General features: G+C 34.9%; 2 protein-coding genes across 4 annotated transcripts; one reads left to right on the plus strand and one right to left on the minus strand.

Moving 5' to 3' along the window:
- The first annotated feature begins 252 nt into the window (after positions 1–252).
- On the plus strand, positions 253–9337 carry LOC101206780 (tRNA (cytosine(72)-C(5))-methyltransferase NSUN6). Of its 3 annotated transcripts, XM_011655678.2 has the most exons (13): positions 254–406; positions 499–620; positions 1419–1812; positions 2028–2175; positions 3824–3961; positions 4813–4875; positions 5226–5347; positions 5501–5738; positions 6365–6534; positions 6726–6826; positions 7334–7415; positions 7568–7629; positions 8991–9337. In XM_011655678.2, exons 1-13 carry the CDS (start codon positions 332–334, stop codon positions 9109–9111), a joined length of 1836 nt encoding a protein of 611 aa, XP_011653980.1. In that variant the 5' UTR covers positions 254–331; the 3' UTR covers positions 9112–9337. The 3 variants fall into 3 exon arrangements, 2 of the variants coding, with proteins under 2 accessions (XP_011653980.1, XP_031740401.1); XM_031884541.1 differs by lacking the exon at positions 254–406 and having other exon boundaries at positions 566–700; XR_004216198.1 differs by lacking the exons at positions 7568–7629; positions 8991–9337 and having other exon boundaries at positions 253–406; positions 6718–6826.
- Positions 9338–11218: 1881 nt separating this feature from the next.
- LOC101215051 (4-hydroxyphenylpyruvate dioxygenase) lies at positions 11219–13639 on the minus strand. The gene is made up of 2 exons (XM_004144581.3): positions 12383–13639; positions 11219–11637 (listed from the first exon to the last, which is right to left on the minus strand). The coding sequence occupies exons 1-2, from the start codon at positions 13573–13575 to the stop codon at positions 11463–11465; spliced, it is 1368 nt and encodes a 455-aa protein (XP_004144629.1). The 5' UTR covers positions 13576–13639; the 3' UTR covers positions 11219–11462.
- Positions 13640–17711: the final 4072 nt, after the last annotated feature.

A 17711-nucleotide genomic window follows, 5' to 3' on the forward strand; every position in this document is an offset into this window, starting at 1 on the left:
TATTCATCCATATGTCACTCCACCTTTGGCATCCAACACCAACATTAACCTCAATAGACCAACTTCGACGATCACCTTGGACAAAAAGCTCCAACCACCCTCGAACAACTCCTTGAGCCAAACACACCCTACCCTCTCAAAAAGTTATGTTTAAGTCGACATAATTTGGAGTTGGGCCTAAGAGACGAAGAATTGGGGTTTTGGGCTAAAACGACAAATAATTGGGCTTAGTCCCAAAGTAAGGAATAATGTAGCCCACACCATAACAATGCAGCTCGCCGGTTGCCGCCGTTGCCACTCGGCTTCGCTCTCGCAGTGTCTTTCTTTTTGAATGAAGAAAGCGAGGGACTGTCTTCTCAAAACCTTTCGCAGAACCTTCTTCACTCTCCAAAACCCTAAACCCCAGGTTTCTCTCTCCCTCTCCTTCTCCCTCTCTCTCACCTCTGTTTTTGTTTCATTCTGTGGCTTAACTTGGACGAAAAAAAAATGGCGCAACAGATGGAAGATCTGCCAGAAAGATACAGTTACAATCCTGTTTTGATATGGAATCCTCAAGTGGAGGAGTATTTCGTGAAAGCTTACGGAGCAGAGCATTTCTCCCACATTTCTAAAGCTCTCACGTACTTTTCTTCCTTCTGTTTGCGTTATACTCTGTCTTCCCCTTAGCTATGAGCTTCGTGATAAACAGGCCTCATTCAATGTAATTTTCACTTGTGCTGTTTTTTCTAGTGCTTATGCAATTGAGATCGACCGAAGTCTAAATTTAGTTACGTAGTTTGTGCTTATAAATTGACACAACGTAATTAATTGTGCGCAAGCGCTATTATGCTATACTTTTAGGAAATACAGAATCTTTTTGTTAATGAATTTGTGAAAGCGTTGCATCAGCCTCCACTGCGTTCTTTTTTGTTTTACTTCTTTGTGATGTACTATACGTTTCATCTTTTTTTCAAATCATCATGTTCTTTCTTACTCTTTCAATGATGTGAAAGCATACCATTTTCCGTAGCGTGCCTGGTGAACCCGGAGAATCCGCCAGAAAGAAATATATTGGTTATGAATATTAATAATGGGCATCTAGTTTACCGGTCATATCAAAGAAAAGAAAAGGTTCCAACCCAACACGCACCCATTAGTTAAACAGTTGGATGGTTAATTTTGGTGGTCATTGTTCCTAAGTTGCTTTGCTACTTTACACAGCCGTTTTGCACCACCATCGCTTGCTATCTAATGGTATCATCCATTAAAAGGTGGAATAATATATTGTGTTTTGTTTGTCGTGCTAAAAACATATGCCATTGAGTATTGACTCTGGTTCATATATTGTTAAGAAGTATTTCTCATGGTCTTATGTTTGTTGTACTAATGTTATACATAGTCAGGATATACTCTAATAGTTTAACTTATCCAATGGTCAGGCGTCCGTCTTGTTACTCATGTATACGTGTAAATACACTCAAGTCCACAACCGATACTGTTATCGAGAAGTTATCAACAATTGTTAAAGAGATGGGATGTTCGAATTCTGAAAACAAAACATTAGTGGGTGGTGATGTTGATGCCAATGGTATTGACCTTATGCAAAGTGACAGTCGGAGGGCCTCAATGAAGATTGAAGATGAGAAAAAACCAGTTACTGAAAAGTTTCAACATCCATCCATCTCAAGGTGTCAGGTACCTGGGCTAGACTATGTTGTATTTGTAAGGGGTTCAGGACCACACACAATTGATTATGGTTATGCAAATGGCAGACCTCCAAAAGAAGTGATTGTGAGTCGAAAATGTGCTGAGGCAGTTCTTCGTGGAGCTCAGGTTAGCTGATGGGTTGGCATTCTTTTCTAGAGTACATTTACACTTTTCTTTTTAATGTCATCACCCACCATGTGATTGCTTTCTACTATCTTGTTATTCATTTTTTTTGTATCTTGCACTACATTTTGTCTTGTTATAAGACAAGCAATTTGTTACTTTCTCTGATCTTGGTTATACGCATATCACAAACTGTTTTCTAATTTAGTTTCCTTTAGGTTTATGTTCCCGGTGTTATGGCTTGCAGTGCTCATGTTGAGAAAGGGGATGCAGTTGCTGTTTCAGTTGCCGTGGAGCAGCGTGGGGTTGATGGTGGATGGAGTCTTGGTATTACTCGAGGGACTGTTGTGCAGGGCTTACCGACCGGTAGGAAGTGCTTCATCATTCAATTAACTAGAAAATGTGTGCAATTAGAAATAATTTATTTTACCTAAAGAATGGGAGACCTTTTTATGTAATCACTTTAGTCCTTGCCATTTTCCATTTGTTTGGAAGACATGTAATTTTGTCAACTTGACGAAGTTCACTACTTAGAATAGAAACATTTCTTCAGGATAATTGTTATGTTGAGAAAATATTTATAATCCATTCAGTTTGTCCGCTGTCTTGTACTTTCCTCTAGCCGGTCCAATTGCATTGAGCTTCTCAGAATTGGTACGAATGAGGTGGCTTTATTGCACCTCCATTTTGCTGATGACACGATTTTGTTTTTCTCGGGTAAAGAGGAGTCCTTTATGATCCTTAATCACATTTTGGAGTTCTTTGAAGCCATGTCTGATCTTAAAATTAATAGGAAAAAGCGTCAAATTCTAGAAATTAATAGTGACTGAAGGAAGTTTGAGGGGTGGGTGGAGATGTTTGGCTGTGAGGTTGGATCTTTTCCTTCTACCTACCTTGGGTGGGCTTCCTTTGGGAGGCAGCCAAGAGCTAAGTTTCAAGAAGATTAGAAAGAGGCTAGCCAATTGAAAGGAAAGTTTTTTCTCCAAAGTGGGTAGGTTAAGTCTGATAAGATCGGTTCTCAGTGGTATCCTTGTTTATTATTTTTCCCTCTACAGAGCTCCTAGTGCAATTTGTAAATGTTTAGAAAAATTCATGAGGTACTTTCTTTGGGAAGGTATGGATGAAGGAAAGGGGGAGGTAGTGGGGAAACTATAGAGGTGGCCTTTTTGCTTTCTTTATTGGAGGAGTACTCTTTTAGGGAGGAGAGAGAGGATGATCGCATTTGGAATCCAAGTTCTACGGTGGGGTTTTCAGTTTTCTTGTAAATCCTTCTCTAGATTGTCATTAGATCCTTCACTCTTGGGCTGTTTGTGTTTGATATTATTTGGAGGATTAAGATCCCTAAGAAATTTAGGTTCTGACTTGGCAAATATTGTTCGGTCGTGCGAACACTTGTGATAGGCTAGTTCGTAGAAGAACTATGCTTGTGGGACCATTTTGTTGCATTCTGTGTCTGAAGGTGGAAGAGGACATGGATCATCTTTTTTGGGACTGGCAATATATGAGGACGGTGTAGATTTCATTCTTAGGAGTTTGGTGTTAGCATCTCTGGTTAGAGAGACATTCGAGGCACGAGTGAGGAGTGAGGAGTTCCTTCTCCATCCACCTTTTAGAGAGAATGGTTGTTTTCTATGGCTTGCTGGGGTATGTGCAATTATGTGGGATATTTGGGGGAAGAGGAATGAGAGAGTTTTTAGAGGTTAGGAAAGGGACCCTTGTAAGGTGTGGTTCTTGTTGAGATTTCATGTCTCCTTTTGGGCTTTAATTTCGAAGCTTTTCCTATAATTATTCGCTAGGAAACATCTCTCTTAGTTGGAATCCCTTCCTTTAGTGGGAGGTCTACAAAGGATGTTTTGTTACCTTTGTAATCTTTCATCTTAACTCAATGAAAGTTGTTTTCATAAAAAAGAAAAAAAAAAGGAGACCAAATAACATATAATCCTTCCTTTTTTGTTTTGTATATATAAAGTGGTTACATTACAATAAATAATTAATGCCATTCTTCTTACTGCAGATCCTTATCACTCTGAAAGGAATGGATTATATATTGGTCAAGGAACAACAGCAATGTCAAGGGCCGGTATTTTTCGTGTTTCAGGAGGAATTGCTGTGGACATGAATAATAGAGTATTTAAACTACCATCCTTTTATGGTACTTTTTTTCTTTATACGACCTGTGTGTGTATATTAATATTGATAATAAACAATCAATCAAATAATAATAATAATTCCTACAAAAGAGAGAGAGAGGAGGAAGAAAGAAAAAGGAGAACAGAAGCAACACTTGAGTTTATTTTCTGAAAATCTTAAATGCATAAATACATAAGGTTCCTATGTAACTGACAATGTTGCAGTGATACTTTTATTTCGCTTTTTTTATCCAATTTTCCAAATATAAATGTATGAGTATGAATGTCTTCTATGGAATCAGATACTGCACTATTGTGGCTCAACTGATGTTATTTCCATGCCATTATGTTTGAGTAATAGCAAAGAGATATGGTTGACGTTTCAATTTCATCCTTGGAAATCATAGTATTTGACTAGTCTACCCCTACTCTCATGAAATATGATTACTCCATAAAACTTCTTGAATGTTAGTAAAAAGGGTTCTGCTGTGAAGATTTTAAAGTATTTTACCACGACAATGATCATATACAGAGCAATGCTAGCATTTCAGTCATAGCTTTGGAACTATGGTTTTGTATTCTTCTCTTCATATAATTTTGCGTAAGAAGTTGAAGATCAAGAATTTGCATGGTGGTTTTGATTTGGACATTTTGGCAACTCATTGTTGTATATGTAAATGCTCAGAACTACATTATTTTGCAGCTTTTATTCCTTGGATGTATTATTTAGTTGTTGATTCTGTTTGGAGTCTAGATTACTTGGTAGGTTACTTGTCTGTAGGATGAATTAAATCTTAGCATTTATCGCACATACAATTGTGACCGTCTTACTTAAACCTATTTGTTTTTAGATTTTTAATATTTTGTCTTCCAGATGTGCTCGAGGGAGAGATCTTTCTTCAAAACCTGCCAAGCATTGTCACTGCTCATGCTTTAGGTATTTTTGAAAGACTTGCTGTTGTTTCAGTGACTCCAAAGTCTCTGTTTCTCTAACAAATTTCCTATCCTTTTGGTTTGCTTTTCATTCAGGCTATTACTTGGCAAGTACTTGAGCTGTGTTTCTCATTAATAAGATTTACTGATTAAAATTGTATATTTTTCTTTAACAATTGATATATATTGTCCCAGACAGTTTTTTTTTCTCTCCATTCTACTCAGTCTGTTTCTGCCGTCTCTTTATATTCTGTGGACATGTATCCTTGTTTTGTTTTGTATTTTTCCTTTTGCTAACTAGGCATGCTTCAGTGTCTCTCTAAATAGATATCTTTTTCCTATTTCTCAAATTAGATCCACAAAAAGGTGAACGCATATTAGACATGTGTGCGGCACCTGGAGGGAAAACAACTGCAATTGCAATCCTTATGAAGGATGAAGGGGAGGTCATTGCTGCTGATAGGTCTCACAATAAGGTACACATTTATAACATGGAGATATCGTAAAGAGGTTTTCTATTCCCATCCATTTCTCATATGTCATATTTAAACTGTGGAGCTATTTTTCACAAGTGTAGCTTTTGCTATGGTCTGCTTTCTTTGTTAATCCTCCATCAAACTCATGTTCAGGTGATGGATATTCAAAAATTGGCTGCTGAAATGGGGTTGAGCTGCATCGCAACCTACAAGCTTGATGCTCTCAAATCTGTGAATCGAAATGTTGATTCCTGCAAGGGCACTGCTTCTGTTTGCATTGATGCCAATGATGGTGTTGTGAACAATAGCTCCAATTCAATGAATCTCGACAATGTAGAACCATCCTCAGTTACTGAAGTGTCGGAAGTTGACAAGACTAAAATGCAGAATGGTAAGTGGTCTTTATTTTGATTCCTCCCCTGCCTTTTTGGTCTATTTCAGATAGGAAGAAATATTAGTTATTTATACATAGAATCCTAGCTTGTGGAATAATGTCTAGTTCTAACTGCTACAGGAGTTTGAAGTATAAGGGTCCAAGGAATAAAGTTAACTTCTAGAATTCATCTTCCACATGTGCAAGTGTTATGATTGATACATTTTGTAGTTCGATGGTTGCTTACGGAACGTTCTTGTTTATCTAAATTTATAAAGATGTGTATTTTGATTTGTCTTTTGTGTACAATTATATTAGCTTTTAAATTCTTTGTAATTTTTTTAAAAAACAAACTAGCATTGATCCCTTCCTTTTTGGTACAGTTTTAGAGTTACACTCTTGGAAGGTTGTTGATATTGTAAAATTTAGTCTCTCTTTTGAAATTGAAATACAGTTTGATTTTAAATTTTGTATTATTGGGATCCGAACACAGGATTGCTTTTATTTTCTGGTTTCATTATTTGCAGTTTTACTTCATTGACTGCATCATCATATATGTGTTTCGCCATCTGTGTTTACAAATTTAGTTGATAAAATATTTTATCAACCACGAGAATCTGAATGGTGAACTTTGTTTAATAAAGCCAAACAAAAAATGAATGGTTGGAGACCACGGAATGGTCCAGGAAGAAATCAATGCATGGGCGGTAGAGCTGAAAACTCAAGAGGTTTTGCCCCCAACAGCTTTGACAGAGTCCTTCTTGATGCTCCTTGTTCAGCCCTTGGTTTAAGACCTCGAATATTTGCTGGGGAGGTAGAATCACTTCAATTTTCTTTGAATGTGTGGTTACCTGTATGTTTATCAATATAATGTTAGGTTGAGAAACAGTTTTGTTATGCCTAATTTCTTTCCAAATTTATGTAGATGCTTGTTCAAAATGTAATTGATTTGTCTAAAGTCCCAGCTGATGGAAACTTGAGGATAATAATATATTAGTTTGCCAGGAAACAATTGCATCGTTGAGGAACCATGCAAAGTATCAGAGGCGCATGTTTGATCAGGCTGTCCAATTAGTTCGTCCAGGCGGAGTAATTGTGTATTCAACGTGAGTAAGCAACATTGTACTCTTTCTTCATATTTCATGTGTGTGAATTTGTACAGTGGATAAAATGTCTGCTTTTGAACTGATATTGTTGCCACTCCTTAAACAAGAACATCCTTCAAGATTCTGCTCTCATGGCTATATCTTAAGAGATAATAAAGGGTGAGGAAGAGAAACCACAGGGTCTTTTAGGATGGAATTAAAGATGCGGACCAAGTTTGGGAAATAAATTATTTAAAGTCTCCTATGTTTCATCTAGGCCCAAACGCACTATCCATTCCCCCCCTCCAGTTTTGCTATCAATTAGGGAACTCCTTATAATTTTACTGAAACTGTTTCGATGGTCCCTGGATCCGGCTCATTACATTATTCTTTTGGTCCACACCACTATAAATCCTTGTGAGACTTTTTTCTCTCCAAAATTTGCTGCATGTAGCCTACTCTTTTGGACTAAAATTACGCTTGCGTCATTATATTTGACTGGTTTTTTGTAATATTTTTTACTGTCAGCTGTACAATAAACCCTGGTGAGAATGAAGCTTTGGTTCGTTATGCTTTGGACAAGTATAAGTTCTTAACCTTAGCACCGCAGGTTAGATTGTAACACAATTCTTGCTACCTTCCTGTTTTTACTTCTGTTAACCTTGACTCCAGAGCTTTGCTGTTCTTTCAGTATTCACCCCCACTTTGGACAATGTAATTTATGTGATTCACATTTGTATATGCAACTTTGTGATATTTCAGCATCCAAGAATTGGGGGACCTGGGCTTGTTGGCCATTTTGAGTTTGCTGATCATTTCGTGGAGTAAGTGCTTCGACTCAACACCCCCTCCCCCTCGTGAAAAATTACATATGTGTTGGTCACTAAAAATTTTGTTTTAATCCCTTTAACCTGTTTAATTAGTTAATTTAATCTAAATTTGAATCAATTGGGTAATCTAATCTAAATTTGAATAAGTAGTGAAATAAAAACCGATTTAGAACTAAAGAGTCAATAAACCTTAAGGCATATAAATGCAGTATGTTAGAATTTGTAGACTTGGTCCAAGGAAAGATTTACCCTAATTTTCTTTCTTTTTTTTTAATCATAAGCTTGCTGTCTATTTATTTTTTCCCTTTGTATCTTTTGTTCCTAAGAAATAATGGTAAGAAAGTCAGATTGTGGTTTTTCTCCCGGTGCTTGGGTTTCCATGTAACTTGATGTCAATTTTCTTTTACCGATTTTAATACAGTAAAATACCTTAATCTAGTCACAATATCAAGTGGATAAAAGTATGCAAGTGTCCAACTTGATAATAAAATACCCAAATTTAACATTAATGAATTCAACTTAAACCAGAAGAACCGACACTTAACAAAAATATTTATCCAGTTGCGTGAATGCGCATAACTATTCATGAAATAGACTGAAAATGGAAACTTAGCCTATTGAGGAAGTGGATTTTATCAGTTTGTGCTTGTCTAAGAAAATAAATTGAGAATCCAGACTTGAAAACCTTACTGGTTTTGTGAGGATTATGCTAAGTTAGTTGAATAAGATGGGTTAAAGAAACGTACAGGTTCACTTGGACAAGAAAAGAAAAGAAAAGAAAACTCATTATGTTATGTTAGTTGAAGAAGACAAGTTGACTTTAGAAAAAGAAGGAAACATATGCTTCTGTTGGCCGTGCTCATGGCGTGGCATGTGCAACACATATCCCATGGCTGTGGATGTGAAGCAGCTCGTTTACGTTTCCTTTCAGATAACCTCATTCTTCTTTCTCTCCCTCATGCTCAAAGTACAATACAGAAGACAACTTCTAAGAACAATTGTTGTTGAATTAAGACAGTTTTGGGAATAAATATCTAATACTACGACTCATAGACATTTTTTCGTACTACTTCCATATAGTGTTTGTTATAAAAGAAACATTATGTATTGTATTATCTAATGACGTTTCAAAAAATAATTGGAAGCAATACATACTGTGTTATGTCACAAGTGATAGAAGAAGAGAGGGATTAGAGAATATATGTGTTTAGGAATCAGAAAGACAAAAGTGTGATGTAATTTGTTTGTGAAGATATGGACGTGCAGAAAAGAGGATGGGTAAAGGGAGAGAGAAGATGAATTATCTTTAGTGCTTTCAAGAGTTGAATGTGACATTTTGTACTTTGTTTTTGCAGAGAATGGTTAAGACCTGGTGAAGAACACCTTGTTCAAAGGTTTGATCCGTCCTCGCCGCTCGACACCATCGGGTTTTTCATTGCCAAATTTTCTGTTGGCACAAAAGATTTGGAAGAGTAAGAAAGATCTTGCAAATTGTGTTGTGATCGCATAACATTCTTGTTTGAAGTTAATTTGCCAACTTGCATTGTTAAAAGGAGCATTGTTCCCAACACCTTTATCAATTTAGTTGTCATGAAAGTATTGATGGGAACTTGATGTTGAATTTTGGGACGCAAATACTTATATTCGTTACTTCAGTAGATCAAATAAAGTGATTATAAGAAGGATTGCCTATTTGTATTAATCCATCGAAGTTTTTTTTTTTTTTTTTTTTTTATGTTATATAGATTTCAAAGTGTTATTTTGTTACCAAATATAACCGATCTTAAAAAAAAAATTTGGAACGAAGAATTTTGAAAAAAAAAACCGTTTAGATTTGTGAATATAAAATTGTAGCAAAATTTAAGTGATCGTGTAATAAAGAATTTAGAACAAATATAAAATTGTAGCAAAATCTAAATGATTGTGTAATAAAGAATCTAGAACAAAAATAGTTTAGATTTGACTCAAACCTAAACGATCACATAGTCAAATCTAAACGATTTGGGTATATTTTGCAGAATGCCAATTAATCACATGTGAAGGAGTATTCTTGATATTTTTCATTTTAGGTCGGTAGATTTTTTCGTTTTCAAAATTGTTAATATTTTAGCATTTTGTTATATTTTTGAAAAACCCCCTTAACAAAAATATTGATATTGATCAATTTTTTGCAAGCAATTTTTTTTATAAAATTTAGGACAAATATCAATTTATACATTTAAATTTTTAAGTTTGTATCAATTTAAACTGTAAACCAATAATTGTATCAATCAATTTAACTTACTTATGAACGTTAGAGTTTATAATTTAAATATCAATTTAAACCTTAAACTTTTATAAGTGCATCAATTTAAACCTTAAACTTTCATAAATGCATCAATTTAAACTCACATACATATATATCAATTTAAATCCATACATATATATCAATTTAAATCCTAAACTTTTACAGATGTATCTAAGTATAGATGTATCTAAGTAAAATATAATGGAATGTTTAAATCGATACATTTATACAACTTATCTAAATTGATACACTTGATTTGATCGATCAATTTAAATTGACAAAAATTCCAAAATTCAGGTAATTACTTTACTCACAAATCATGTCAATGGACATAAATATTTCCATCTTGATCTAAACATAGGTTAGTATATAAAACTCTAAGATACCATTTAACAAAACAATTCTCCACCACAATTGAGAAAATAATCTACTTTGACCTATCCACTCATTTAATTAATCATTGAATATATCCAATAAGAGTTGGAAACTTTTATTGAGAACTTATTAAAATAGGTATCCATGTCCAACTTACTTAAATGATTATGCATTAAAGAACATAATATTGATTGAAGTTTGTATGATAGAGGTGACACCTAAGAAACATATTTTAAGAGGTGAAATACTCGATCCCAATCTCCACAATTTGTTCTGTACTAGAACAACCTTGAAAAACCTATCATCTCATTAACTTAATCAACTCTTCCAACTCTGGACGGCAAAATTATTCATATAAAGTAAGTATATAATTAAACCATACATTCAAATGATAACATAGGACGGCTAACTAAGGTATCACATGGTCTGCCACATGGTCCTCGAGCCCTCTCAACATTGCTTAAGTACGAATAATATTCATATGTTTACATTTGGTAGGGCAAAACTTATCACATTGTTTTCTCTTTTTTAGATCACAAAATACCTAATACTATTCTAACACGTCTTGAATTCTCTAATTATTGTTCTTTTGGTTCAAAAGAGTACAAAAACTTAACATTCATAGTACTATGATAATACTCTATCATTTTCATTTCGAATCCTAACTAGAACTTTTTGCTGTGATTTTTTGTTTTTGGGTTACGATCCGTTTTGGAGGATTTAGCTAAGAACTAACATGTTTCTGCAGGAAAGATTTAACATGAAAATGATGGTTGACTTTTGCAACAAACACATCTAACCTATAATTCATCAACGACTTGAAAGTTCTAATAATGGACTCCGATTCTTTCTGATGACAGCTCTCTGAACTTTCTATTACGTTACTTGCACAAAAGAACCAAAGTTTGAAGGGCTATCGAATGAACTCAATACAAAAACAGCTGCTGCTGATTTTATTAATAGAAGTTGGTTTAGTTCACACAATTACTTACTAAGATGAGCCAAATAAAGATGCATTAGAAACTATACATAGAACTCATGAAGCTAATAAATGGCTTCATAGGGTTTCTATTGCTTCTTGCTTTTACTACTAGAAGTTTAAAGAAGTACCTTATTGGTGTCATTTTGATGTTAGACTGATTGGAATTGATTTTCAAGCATCAGCTTATTCCGAAACTCGTTTGGCTTCAAGTGTCTTCTCATATTCTTCAATGGATTTGAAAAGCTCGGAGAAGTTTCCTTTTCCAAAGCCACCACACCCTCCTTTCTGAAATGCTTTCCCCTCTTCATCCTTCATCATGCATCCCAATCTCTGAATTATCTCAATAAATATGGTAGGCCTGCATAGAATATGTATATGAAGTTATGAAGCTATGGTTTAAATCTGTCAATACTGAACAAAGAAAGTGTTATACCAAAGTATTACAATGTGAATTATATAGTTCAGATTGATTAGAAAACACCAATATTTATATTCCCATAGGATTGCAACCTCCATCGATACTCAACTATAACGCAACTGGTTAAGTCATTATAAGTTCAACCAAAAGGGCCAGCTGGTAGAACTAAATTGGATTCTTCAGATTCTTCCTCTCCTCACCCTCATCCTCCCTCCTATGAGGGTAGAAGAAAGAGTATATTTTGCTATTATAGCTGTTCTGATCATGGAAGACAAACCCATGATCTGCTAAATTATTGATTGACTCAAAAAACTTAAAGCAGATGGGTTATGACTTATGATAAGTTTAATTATTTGAACACTTCTAAAATGATACTAAAGAGGTTTGAAAACCTGACTAACTCCGAGATGGGTTGTGGTAAATTTAATTATACTTGCACTCTAAGAGCTCTACTCCCACATAAGGGATCATCCATGGAGGTGGAGAAAACAGGACAATTTCACTACGACCTTTGCAGCTCAATAACGTATAGAGAAGCAATCCAACAATGTTATGCACAGATACTACAACTATTCAAAGGGTATGAAGATATAATGCGGCAAAATTCAACAAGAATTTGAATTAGAACCAAAGATGGTAAAAGAAAAAATGCCATGGTTTTCAATGGAAGCAATTAATTACGCACCTATCTCCCACGGGCTTGGTGAAGATCTGAAGCAAAGTTCCTTGATCATCTTTATCCACCAGAATCCCCAATTCTTCACACTCCTTAATCTGCTCATCCGTCAGCACATCACCCGCCCTGCTCTTCAAATTCTTGTAATATGTTGGCGGCGGCGACGGCATGAACTCAAATCCACCGACGCTACTTCGTTTCCTCATCTCCCTCAAGGTTCTGAAAATATCCTCACTCATCAATGCCAAGTGCTGAACTCCTGCTCCTTCGTTGTGCTCCAAATACGTCTGTATTTGGCTCTTTCGCTTCGTCCCAAAAACCGGCTCGTTTATCGGTAGCAGAACCATTTCCTCATTGTTTGCCAGAACCATCGAATTCAATCCGCTCTCACTCGTCCCCACATCCTCCGCCGTGAATTCTGCAAACTCGTGAAATCCAGTGAAGCCTTTCAAGTAAGACACCGCCGGTCCCAACTCCGGCACATTTCCGACTGCATGATCCAGTCTTCGAATCCCGAAATCAAGCGGAAATGAAGCAGTTTCCTCCATGGCCTCGAATTTCGGCAAGAACCATTCGTCTGGTTTATTCTCGCCATTATCGCCAGACACAGGGTTTTTGTAGCTAATGTAACGCAAAACAACATCGCCATACAAATGAACTTCTGAAAGTACAGCGCGATTTTCGAGAACAATCGGAGGACACGAAGGTTTCGCACCGTGTGCGACGCTGGTTCTGAAGGCGATCTCAGCGTCTTCAACCTCAAGAGCGATTGCTCGAGCGCCAAATCCATGGGTACCGGAGAAGGAACGGCAGACGGAATGGTCGAAACTAGGGATTGAAGCAGTGGATGCCGGAGTAAGGTTTTGAGCGGCGGCAATGGAAGGCGAATAAGGTGCGGTGAAGAGAAAGCAAAGGTGGCCGGAACGGAGGAGATAAGAAGCATGAGTCATATTCCCGGTAGAGAGATCCGATTTAGCCACAATCTGCATACCAAGTCCCCAGGAGAATCTCCGAGCAACATTGGTAGCGTCGGTACACCAGAACTCAATATGATGGAACCGCTTAACCTTAAACCGATCCGATTTCGGATTGGTACGAATAAAGTTGTCGAATCCTTGAAGCTCAAACTCCGACTGGGAAGCAGTAGCGCCGCCGTCAGTCGCCTCCGACGGAGCTCTAGGAAAATCGGCCTCTTTCCCCATAACGCTGCGTCGTTTCTCGTGTATGTTTTTGTGGGAGTGGAAATGGCGAAGCAATACCGTGGATAACACACACAAAATAAGTAATATATACCGGAAATGAAGACAGCTTGTCGCCACGTGGAAGGTTATGATTGGCATATATTGCTGAATTCGGTAATTTGACACGTGGGACAGATATTGTCCGGGTCGGGTCGAGTATTTGATTGGAATGATGAGGTGGCGAGATATGCTCTGTGAAGACTGGCGCGTGGGCGCGTGGTGTGAGTGCCGTGACGGAGAAGTTTAGGCGTCCCAACTCCGTGAACTGCCTTTGGTTTTTTGCGTGCTTTGTTTTCAACGACTTTACTATTATTGGACTTCATACTTATCCTTACTATTTCAACATTTTTTTTATAATGTTATTTCAAAAATACGATCTAAAATATAGGATTGGTGAAAAACTGTTGACAAAAATAGGATACGTAAGTCCTCTACGTCGTAATTCTAAAAATGTATTAAAGATATAAATGAATCTTAATTTCTAGATTCATTATATCTCGTGACTGTCCAAGTGATTCTTGAAGTTCCAACTCGTCATTAAACATTAATATTTAGCTAATTGTTTTATGATTCAATTAATCAATGTCAATTATTTGCTTATCATATATTTATACAATATTATAATGTGAATATATTTGTATGATTTTGTTAAGTTTATAGGGGAATGGATTTCTCTTTTTTACATATATTTTTGTTTACCTAGCGTGAATATATTTGTATGATTTTGTTGAACTTAACCTAATCTTGGATCGGGTACACAGTTTTGTTGTGAAATACTCCTTAAACTCTAATTCTTGAAATTAATTGATTTTAAGTATCTTATTCCATAACGAAAAGTGTTAGAAGTTTCCTTTAATCCAATCAGAGCCATCAAACCGGTCAAAATGTTTGGAACTAATTTGTCCTAAAAGAACAATTATTGTTGAATTAATCCTTAAAATTTGTTACTAAATTGAGGGTTAGATTTTTTTTTTTATGCGTCATTTTTAAAATGTTAGACATTGTTGATATTAAGTTTTGATTTTGATTTGGTCTCTTAATTTAAAAATATTATGCTCAAGAGGCCTTATTTAATTTAGTCGTTGTATTTAGTGATAAATCAAGACTTTTTTTTATTTAAAATTTCTTTACACATATTCCTATCACAATTTTATTTTTCTAAATTTGTGACATATGGTCTCCAAGGTCTTTAGTAAATTTCTAAGACCCCAAGGCTTGAACGTGTACGCAAGGAATACAAATTTATGTCAATTAGATCGATGCACCAAAAACTAAAATTATATGTTTTAAAACTAATTACCAAAGCAACAAATGAGATTTGTCTATTTGGAACAAAAGATGACTTCTAAAAATAAAAAAAGAAACTTCACATACAAGAAAAAAATAAAGAAGAGATTTGGTTTCATGGTTGTACTTTTTTTTTTTGTGATATCAAATAAAATTCTCACATGATGATAATCTTTTAAAATTAGTTTATTTTTTATTGTGTAAGAAATAATAATGGATATGCATGAGATTATATAGTTGCTCGTAGTTATTTACATTTTAAAGATATTGACAAAACTAAAACTAAAACTAAATAAAATAATAACAAATAACAAATAACAACCACAATAACAATAACAATAAAATTTTGATTTCTTCGAATTATATTTTATTTATTAAATATAAGAAAAAATTACCATGGTTTTTTATTTTGCTTAAATAATTAAAGAAATAAAATCATAATGGAATTGAGAAAATCTCAAAAACCCAAAAGCAAATGAAGACCCAAATAAAAGATCCTATTATATGTTATATATATCCAACCAAAGACTAAATTGCTTATGTAAAATTCAAACTCAAATGTGTTGATGGGTTGACTTGAAGTAAACCCTTATTGTCATATTGTGGAATTTTCCTCAAATGGTTCTCTTAAATTTCTACTCATAAAAACCAAACTCATCACTTATGAGTATTATCTTTGAGTCAAAATCATTTTTGTTTTAGGTAATTGTAATGGGTGACAGTGTAATTTTAGGAATAATAATTATGTATTTAATAATATTTTAAAAAGTTTGTAAATATGGTAAAATCTATCAATGATAGACTTGTATGGTCGATAGACTCCTATATAGTCTATCATCGATAGACCAATATTTGCAACATGATCTTGTGATCTATTAATGATGATAGACTTGTATTGTCGATAGATTTGCAATATTTGCCTATGGTTCGAGATATTTTGTATAATTCTTTTTTGTTAACATTACCTAAAACTATCTATTTTTTTTGTTGCTATCTCTGTGAATTTGGCTGAGTACTAGAATTCATATGATTTTTTCAAATCTCAACTAATATTTTTATCTTTTTAAAATTTTAAAAAAAGATATCAAATATTATAAAAATTGGTAAACATAGATAACAAACATTTTAAAACAAATTACATGAATAATCTATAATTATGGAACACATGAATTAGGATAAATATTCGAGACACTGTGTAAAATTTGATATAAGATATGATATAAAATTTGAAAACTAAAATTAATTAAGATAAATTATAAGATTTGGAAAGATTATATACGTTTGAAAAAGTTTGATAGAATCTCGGTGTTGATACTATTTGAGATTTCACCTAGAAAAGCACCACAATCTATAACGTTTAGAGAGTTACTATTTTAAGATAATCTCAACGTTCGATCTCGAGTGAGAAGCACCAAGAAAAATCAGTTCAACTTTCCTAAAAGGTGCCTAATTTTGGTAATGTGAAAATTTTAAGTGGTTGGTTGAGATTTCAAAAAAATTATCATGTAGTTGACTTATAGACTTTTAAATGGTTGTTTTCAAATATATAACAAATTGAACTAAAATAATATTTACAAATATAAGAAAATTTTGTCAACAATAGAATTGTGATAGACTAATATCTGTGTTTCGATAAACTCGACTATAAGATTGCAATACTTTGCTCTATTTTGTAAATATTTTAAGTAGATTTTGTCCTTTCAAACAATCATTTTATTTTATCTTATATAGTGTTGAAATTTGTTGAACCATCTTCTGCAAGAGAGCCTCAACTTCTGCAAATCTTGAGCTGGAGCAGCTAGATGTTACTACTGCTTTCCTACACGAAAGCTTAGAAGAAGAAATCTTCATGGAGCAACCTAAGGATTTTGAAGTAAAAGGCAAAAAGGAGCTGGTGTGCAAACTAACTAGGTCTCTATATGGCCTAAAACAGTTTCCTAGGTGCTCGAACAAACGTTTCGATGACTATATCAGTCTGATAGGCTTTACTAGAAGTCTATATGATCCATGTGTCTACTACAAGAAGCTCACTGAAGGTGACTATATCTATCTCCTACACTATGTTGATGACATTCTACTAGCAGGGAGAGATCCAGTCAATATTAAAGAAATCAAAGCTCAACTAAGTGTTGAATTTGATATGAAAGACCTAGGAGCAGCTAAGAAGATCCTAGAAATTGAAATCTTGAGAGATAGAAATAGCAATGAGTTATCCCTAACTCAAAATTCCTACACCAACAAGGTGCTCTGCAGATTCAACATGGCTAGCTTAAAGGCAGTGTCTATACCTCTAGCACAACACATTAAATATCAGCAAGAGAGTTACCTAAAGATCTGACTGACAAACAAACAATGAGCTATATACCATACTCTAATGCCACAGACAGCCTAATGTATCTAATGGTCTGCACTAGACCAGATCTAGCTCACAGTTCTAGTCTTGTCAGCTGATATATGGGAAACCCAGAAAAGATCCGTTGGGAGGCAACTAAATGGATTTTCAGATACCTAGTCGAAACTAAAAATAGGGGGCTGCTTTACAAACCTCCGAATGATTCTAAACTACAAGTAAGAGGTTTTCTGGATGCTGATTTTGCTGGAGATCCTGATAAAAGAAGATCACTAACTGGCTTTGCCTTTACTTTGGGAGAGAATCTTATCAGCTGGAAATCAACTTTACAATAAGTAGTTGCACTATCAACTACTGAAGCAGAGTTCATAGTTGTTTCTGAAGCTGTGAAGGAAGCTATGTGGCTAAGGGGAATAGTCTCATAACTAGGCTACAAGCAAGAAGCTATAGAGCTAATTAT

This window comes from Cucumis sativus, chromosome 4 (assembly GCF_000004075.3).
Source record: "Cucumis sativus cultivar 9930 chromosome 4, Cucumber_9930_V3, whole genome shotgun sequence".
NCBI classification, from domain to species: domain Eukaryota; kingdom Viridiplantae; phylum Streptophyta; class Magnoliopsida; order Cucurbitales; family Cucurbitaceae; genus Cucumis; species Cucumis sativus.

Coding starts and splice junctions, on each gene's coding strand:
- LOC101206780 (XM_011655678.2), top strand. CDS start 332: ATGAAGAAAGCGAGGGACTGTCTTCTCAAAACCTTTCGCAGAACCTTC. Junction 407..498: donor TCCAAAACCCTAAACCCCAG/GTTTCTCTCTCC, acceptor ATGGCGCAACAG/ATGGAAGATCTGCCAGAAAG. Junction 1,813..2,027: donor CAGTTCTTCGTGGAGCTCAG/GTTAGCTGATGG, acceptor AGTTTCCTTTAG/GTTTATGTTCCCGGTGTTAT.
- LOC101215051 (XM_004144581.3), bottom strand. CDS start 13,575: ATGGGGAAAGAGGCCGATTTTCCTAGAGCTCCGTCGGAGGCGACTGAC. Junction 11,638..12,382: donor ACCAAGCCCGTGGGAGATAG/GTGCGTAATTAA, acceptor TATTCTATGCAG/GCCTACCATATTTATTGAGA.